Source organism: Atta cephalotes, assembly GCF_000143395.1.
Source record: "Atta cephalotes unplaced genomic scaffold scaffold00037, whole genome shotgun sequence".
NCBI classification, from domain to species: domain Eukaryota; kingdom Metazoa; phylum Arthropoda; class Insecta; order Hymenoptera; family Formicidae; genus Atta; species Atta cephalotes.
The window spans coordinates 982,482-990,652 of NW_012130101.1; the positions used below are offsets into that span (position 1 = coordinate 982,482).

At 31.1% G+C, this 8,171-nt stretch overlaps 1 protein-coding gene across 1 annotated transcript in view; it reads right to left on the reverse strand.

Annotated features, from left to right (window-relative positions):
* Positions 1 to 2,333: 2,333 nt before the first annotated feature.
* Positions 2,334 to 8,171, reverse strand: part of LOC105621749 — a 10,600-nt gene continuing 4,762 nt past the window's right edge. The window contains exon 2 of the mRNA XM_012203205.1: positions 2,334 to 2,669. Coding sequence (XP_012058595.1) covers positions 2,334 to 2,669 — 336 coding nt within the window. The remainder of the gene's footprint in view (positions 2,670 to 8,171) is intronic.

Sequence of the window (8,171 nt, forward strand, 5' to 3'; positions counted from 1 at the left end):
TATATATATATATATATATATATATATATATATACATATATATACATATATATATATATATATATACACATATATATAATATATATGCAAATGTAACGCGTGAAAGTATGTATGTGTGATCGTGTTGAATGTCGCCGCATCGAATTGCCGTATCGATTTAAGTGTATTCGATGTCATCATTTCGCGTCTGAGGAATGATAAAGAAGAAGGAAATGGAGAACGAGGAGAAAGAGGAGGAGCAAGAGTCAATGTTCATGTGCCGAGTAGAGGAAAGAAGACGCAGGCCCAGATGAGAAGGCACCCGATCAGGAATAGCAACAGCTTCGTGCGAAAGCTGTCCCAGCTGACCAAGATCATCCTCGGTGGCATGCGTCTTTCCGTCGTCGCGGAGAACTGAAAAATACGCACAATCGTTACTCGCTCATTCGATAAAAACCGCATACGAAAGTGGACAGGAATAGATCACATTGTCCACTTGCTCCTCTTCGTTCTCGTCGTCGTCGTCATCATCGTTATTGTCGTCGTTGTCCCGCAATCTCCATACGCTTGGATGCTGTCGCATCGGATCCGTCTCTCGATCTCGTGTGTTCGTCGACGACGTTATTGTTATCGTCAACGGCGGTAGCGACTGCACTTGCGGTTGTGGTTGCAATTGTAATTGTAATTGCGATTGCGACTGTTGCTGTGGTTGTGGTTGCGACTGCGATTGTGACTGCAATTGTAACTGCAGTTGCGATTGCGACTGAGACTGAGGCTGCTGGCTTCTGGTTGTCTCAGATCGTTTGTTCCCAACAACGATAACGTTGTCGTCTACCGCGGATCGCGATTCGCTGAGCCCGTTGCTGTGTGATTGTCTCGCGAGATACATGCTCGATCATGCGTGCGCAGTCATATTTTTTTACCAACGACAATTTCATCGCGATACTGTGTAGAGAAGAAGGGGACTTGTTTGTTTCGAGAGCAGAGAAGAGAAGAGAAAAATAACGAAGAATTCTGTAACCATACAACGCGAAGCGTCTATATAATCTCTCGTGGCCCATGATATCTTTTAGTGATTTAATTTACCCTTTTCTCCTCTACATTATGTGTCGTTTTGAGATCCTTGCCTATTATAATCCCGGCCAAAAAACGTGGAGTCATTAAGCTGCTTTGATCAAAACATTCGTTCATTTATTTGTCTGATTAACGTAAGTGTCATAAAAAGAGAAGGCGAACGAATTTTTTGATCTATAACGATTTGTAGATTTACTAAGGTCCGCGCAATTTTTAAAAATCTTTCTTAAGAATCGCGTCTCTCTCAGTATTATTTACAACTCTGTGTAAAAAGAAGATTTGCCGTACTTTTTAATTTTTTAACAACCAGACTCAGCGCGCAATCTGCTCGAGTATGATAATAAAAGGATCGAATAATCTAATAATGTACTGTGTAATGCCGTATTTTATTCGAATATTTACAGGAGCCAAATATTTATAAAACAGTACGAAATATACAATATTACAATCCGATTTATGGAAGCCTTTAGCTGCCGGGAGGACGTCTCCCTGAGCGTTCGGTCATTCCTTCCGAATTTCTCCAAAGATTTGTTCACATTTCGTTTTGATGAGCAATCGTCACAACGCAAAACATGATTTGTAATACAAACGTTGTAAAATTAGGGATGCAGAATAGAGATGGTACATTCTCCAATTGGTCCCAATAGCAGTAAACCACGTAGAACTGCGAAACACGCTGCATGGATTGCCAGTCCTGATATCAATCGTGGATTATCACAAAATCACGAAGAAGTCGCAGAATTCAACATCGAATTATAAATTGCGATCACAAAGTCACAACTCAGTAAACGTCAGTAACATCAACGTTACAACTTCACATTCAACAATGTAATTACTGTGTAACACATGTTATATTACATTTTATTGTTGAGTGTGAAATTATATATATATCATTCATTACTGTTAGTTACAGTTTTACTGAAGTATTCTCTCCAAAGAGAAAAATTGAAAATTAAACCAGTCTAGAAAGAGTGATCCAAATTTTATTCTTTAAAAGTGAGGTTTGTTCAAAAAGTTTTAGAGAGTAACTAAATATTTAGATACTTCAGCAAAATCGTTCTTATTATGTGGTTTACTTGGGGGAAGTCACAGAACCCGCAAACTAGCGATTATAATTGAGAACACGAAGTCACGTGGATCAGATCACAAATCGCGATCTCAATACCAACGAGATCGCTATCAAGCTCTGATATCACCCATAAATCACGAGGCCGCAGAATTCATCGCCGATTTGCAATCGCGAGAACACAGCAGGATTTCTAAAGCGAGGGTGATCCCGATCACAAGATTCGATACTGGTCCAGCAGGGTGTAGATGATGATCCAGAGGAGGAACGCCACGATCACGGAGACCAGGAAGATGGTTTTGAGCGAGTGCCATGGACTCTCGGTGTGCGGCTCGCTGCCTCCGACTCGGCTGTTCCTCCAGACTTTGCAGCCGCCGTTCTTGCAGGGCATCGCGTCACTGCCACTGGGGTGCGTCGTCGATGGCATCGACGTCGCGACGTTGCTGCTCGGCGCGGTTACCTTCACCTCGCCCATCTCTGTGATTTCACCGGCACCGTGCCGATGCACCTCCGCTGTCTTCGCCAGCTCAAATCTTGACGGCGAATCCATCTGGAATTCAAAAGGTAAATGTCATGTCATTTTCTTTATTGTAGATAATGCGGTTTAATATAAAGAAGAAAATTAAAATAATTAATTATAATCTGAAGCTTTCGAACATAAAGAAACAATAATAATTATTATCTTTTCTTATTTTATTTCTTTAGATAATAATTATTATTGTTTCTTTACGCTCGAAAGCTTCAGAAATGTTCCCAGCCAAAAATAATTCGTCGAATTAATATCAAATCGACATCAATAATTCCGACTGGAGCTAATGACTTGCTTCGAAGGCTTTGAACTTGAAGATTCGAAGCTTCGACATTTCAAAAGCTTTGATACTTCAAACTTCGAACTGTTTTTATCGTCGTAATTACGCCGTTAAATTAAAAAATATGTACGTAAGATCACGTTATAATCACGTTCATCAATTTTAGGATTTTTTTCGTTCTCGATTTTTCTTAAAATGATTGTTTTATGTTAAGAAAGACTTACAATCAGTAAAGTCAAAACATTCATATTAATTTACTATTTTTTATTCATTCATTTGAAAATAAATTTACTTTTTAAATTTTCTTAATTGGATTGTTTTATTGAGCATTATCTTTCCTTATTTACATAAATTAATATAAAAAAATACTTCCAAACTTCCTTATTTAAGAACATTACATTTTTTTCAATATATGCATATATTAATTAATTCTTTTCATTTACAATATTTTTAGCATTTCTTAAATGAATTCATCATTCACACGTATTTTTTGGAGCTCCGAAAAAATTCGAATCTTCGAAATAAGTCAACAGTCTTAATTTCGACATTAATTCGACATCTAATCGATAGTCATTTTTCATTGAAGTTTTATCTATTACAATTTTCAGAAACTTCTCAAAAATGCGATGTAAAGTGTGACATAACATTTTTTTAAATCTTTTAAAGATCTCTTGATCTCTTAAACTCAAAACTTAAAATCAAAAAATTAAAATAATTTCTTCGAATATTTTATTTAGAAAAATTTTTTTTCGTTAAATTGGAGCGTGTTTTTGTTGTATAATTTTCTCAAAAAACTTCCTGTCATCAAAGATGTACACTGAACTTATTTTGATAAATAACAAATGAGAAACGCAAAAAGTTTCTTATTCGTCATTTTAACGAAATGTTTCACGTGAAATGTGCAGGAGAATAAAAATATTATTCGTAAACATATTATATTACGATATCGCTGAACAGAAAAAAGTGTAGCAAAAACATTGCGGTATTTTAACATTTATTACCGGATAAAAATTATCTCTTTCTGTCAGCGGTTTTAAACATCCTGCAAATCACCCGGTTGACATGACCATTTCATATTTCCGGATTCAAACTCGATCTAACACGTTATGGAAAAATAAAACTAGAGTGCAGTAAAAATTAGACTCCAATTAGATCTAATTAAATTCCTATTAAACTCTAAATACTGTTAGAGGTTTTCCTAATCTTTTTGTCTCCGCGTTTTAAAACTAATCTTTTAAAATAATTATATTAAAAGATAAAATATAATATACCCTCCCCCCTACACAGTAAAAAATATTTTGTATTTGTGTTAGAAACGGTTCACATTCTTATTTTGTGTTGAATTTTTAATATATTCGAGTTTTAATTTAACATAATATGATTGTGTTATTTGAATATTTTATATTAAATTAAAATTTAACATTTCTCAGTAAAATAACCCAATTTATAGATAAACAAATATCATAAAAATAATGTAGTTTTAAAACATAAATTCCAAGAATAAATGAAATATGTGTGTTGAGTTAATATATTATAAATTTTAATTTTATTGAAGAATACGTTCTGTACAACTGTAATAATTACATATTTTTATATAAAAAGGTACAAATATTTTGTGTTATTTTCTCGTTTGTAACAGTAAATATGTGTCTGTTAAATCTATATATTGCATATGTTAAATATCACAGAGGCATTGTCCAAACTAAAAATGTAAAAATAGTATATAATTTTAGTTAAATTTAATGTTATAATGTATCAATTTAACATAAAATTTTTTAAATTGTATCAAAGTATTACGCTTCTTGAATTAATTTTTTACATAATATTACTTTTTAACATCTTCATCTTATATTAAATTAAACAAACAAAAATTAGTGATTTGAGATGTGAAATGTGTTAAATTAAAATTTTTTTTTCTGTACATGAATATTTGTTATTTAAATTTATTTGAAATATGTATTTTTCGAATTACAATAAGCTTTAATTGACTTTTCACTTTTTATTGTTTGAAAATTTGTGTTAAATTTAACATATTGTAGAAATCTTTAAGGCCTGTTTTCATTTTTATTTAGTTACCTAAAGATTAAAGGTTATCAATAGATTCATCAATGAAATTCATTCATGAGTGTCTTTGTTACTTTTAATCTTTAAGGTTACCATATATTGTGAAATTGAGCTTAACAGCGTTTAGAATCCCAAATAGTTTACCTAAATTTTTGTGCAATAGAATAAGTGAATGTATTAGACAGTGACAAAAATTATGCAAAAAATTAACAAGAAATATAACAATGAGATACAATTTGTAAGCAAATTGTGGAAGTATAATTTTTCAATAAAATTAGTATTTATAATATGTTAAATTAACACATTTTATTCATTTATCTTAGAATTTACATTTTAAAGTATTTACATAATTTTGTTATTTGTTCACTTATTTATAAATTATGTTATTTTAACACTATGAAAGAAATGTTGAATATTAATTTGACACATATTCAAATAACACGATCACATTATATTCATTAAAAATTTAACACAAAAGTTTTAACAAGGATTAGTTTTAATATAAATACAAAATGCTTTACTGTATATAAAACTGGAGTTTTTAATAGACATTTTTTATGCCATCGCGACAGGAATCACCATGAATTTCGTACAAAAATTTGGAAAAAATTGTTCTTTTTCTCATTTTTTTTTTGCCATTGCAATGACAATAACAGAAACGCAGTATTGTAGATGCGTCAGGATATGAAGATCGGAAAGTGAAAGGAATAAATCAAGCCAGCGATTACGTGTGCTTCAGGAATCTGGTTTTCTGGAGGAATAGAGGAGATTTTGCTGCTGATCTCCATCATATAACGGATCGATTCCATATGGATCTAGACATCGTCATCTATTCCGTTCATGTCACACTTCGCATTGATAATTAAGAATTGCGAATTGAAAATTTCATGTAATTACGTAAGGATGAAGTATCTAAAAATATTTAGCTAGATACAGATGAAAATAATTTTGTTGGATAAAAATAATTATGTAGAATCTTCGAACTGGTTGTTAGAATGTCAAAATTTGTTATTATATTGATTTTTTATTATATTGATGTTTTATTATGATGATGATCCAACAAAATGATTTTCTTTAATTAAATTTTTATTTTTGTTAATTTTTAGATACTTCGGCAAAATTGTGCTTTTCATGCTTAGCCAATCAGACCACGGATTAAATAATTTTAAAAAATGTTAGATTTTTTATGCTTCAGCAATAATAATGAAGGCTACTAGGAATCGCATTGTAATTAAGTGCGCCAAATATTTAATCAAAAAAAATAAATTTTACATGTATTACAACTAATGTTTGGCGTTTGATTGTACAATAAAAAATATTCTTTTATTATGTAATACATATACAATTTCTTTTTTAATTAAATATTTACAGCGCACTAATTATAGCACTGATTCTTAGTCTAACATTCACCTTTTCATTGCCATTGAAAACGGATTAAAATTAAAATTATCTAACTGATCGAATTCTTATATCTAATTTGCAATCTTCAATTTCTACTGCGTAGTGTGACACGGGCTAACGATGACACATAATAATATTAATAATTAATTTTTGCGAGGACACAAGCAACATACACATCTCGGTGAAAGCACAGTTGATCGCAAAATCGCGATATGTTTCAAAAGTTGCATAAAAGAAAAAGTTAATATAGATTTATAACAACGATAAAACGTTCTAAATAAATAATATTCTGCAATTTTCAAAGTGCTCGATTGACTCGCTTCGCGAATTGTTATATATCTTCGAGATAACTGATGGCCTCTTGAAATCGTACTTCGAGATCAACTCACGTTTTTATTTTTTTTTTGTTTTTAACAACAAAGGGAAGGGGCTTGTTAATGTTACTCGTTACGCGACTTTCACCGCATTCGTTCGAGGATCAAACGACAGTCAACGACCCGATTAGAGGCGATCGACCGTGTCTGTTCGTTTCGACAACGTCGATATTAATGGGATTCCTTTATGAGGAATTTAATCGTTTTTTCGCAGTTGGCATCGTGAAATTGGACGAGCATCGAAATAAATCGGATAATTGGCGAATGATAACTCCTGATAACGTGATTATTCAGACTCGTATATGCGATTTCGATCTTCGTTCGATTTCGTAAAACATTATTTCATCAAAATAGTTATGTAGAATATGGAGATTATGAAGTTTGTCAAAGTAGGGCTTTAAACAGATATTATTTATGATCACCAATGGTGATTCAAAAGTGAATCGAGAAACGTTGAAGCTCGTAATTGAATATAATTGATAATAGATTTTAATCGTGCCCTACTAACCTGCTCTTGACTTTTATTTGTCCGTTATTTCTTTATTTAATTTTTTAAAATTTGAGAATCTTTTAATACTAATATTTTTTAATACTAATATTTTTTAATACTAATTTTAATACTAACTTTAATACTAATATTTATTAATTGTGTAGGATATTTAAGTTGTGAGTTTGATAAAATGTTAATATTTTTTGCAATATTTGTTATGCTTGACCGTCTATAATTATTTTGTAACGTTTTTAAATTAAAGAATACTATTTGTTTTATTTGTGACTGCAGCGAATTGTATTCAGATCTATTTCTTTTTTCTAGAATATAAATCTATCGTAATTATATATTTATCATTTGTACTGTTAAGGCTCACAATTGGAAACGTACAATTTATGAAGCAATGTATTTTCAGTTGAATTTATTGATTGAATTTTTGTGTTCATTAATTGCGCCGACTCTCTTAATGGCTCTTTTATATTTATTTTTATAGTTTAAATCAGTAGAAGTTCTGTAGCGTCTTAAATTTGACATCTATTGTATATTTTGGTTTTATTGTTATTTGTAATTATTTAGGTAGTTCAGCAAAACTATTTTCAAATCTATATCTATAAACTAAAATCTTTTAGATATTTCAGCAAAATTGTTTTTTGTACAAACACAAATAATAAATAACAAATTGTAATTACGAAAACTGTATTCTCAATAATTTCAATTCATTAAAAAAGAAATTGAGAAAAAATTAAGAAGAAATTTAGAGAAATAATTAGAGACAAAAAAAGGAAATTAAATTAAATTAGGAATATTAATTCTCTTCTTTCAATACTTTCTCTCTCTCTCTCTCTCTCTCTCTCTCTCTCTACTATATATATATATATATATATATNTACGTAGTACGACGTACGAACGAACGA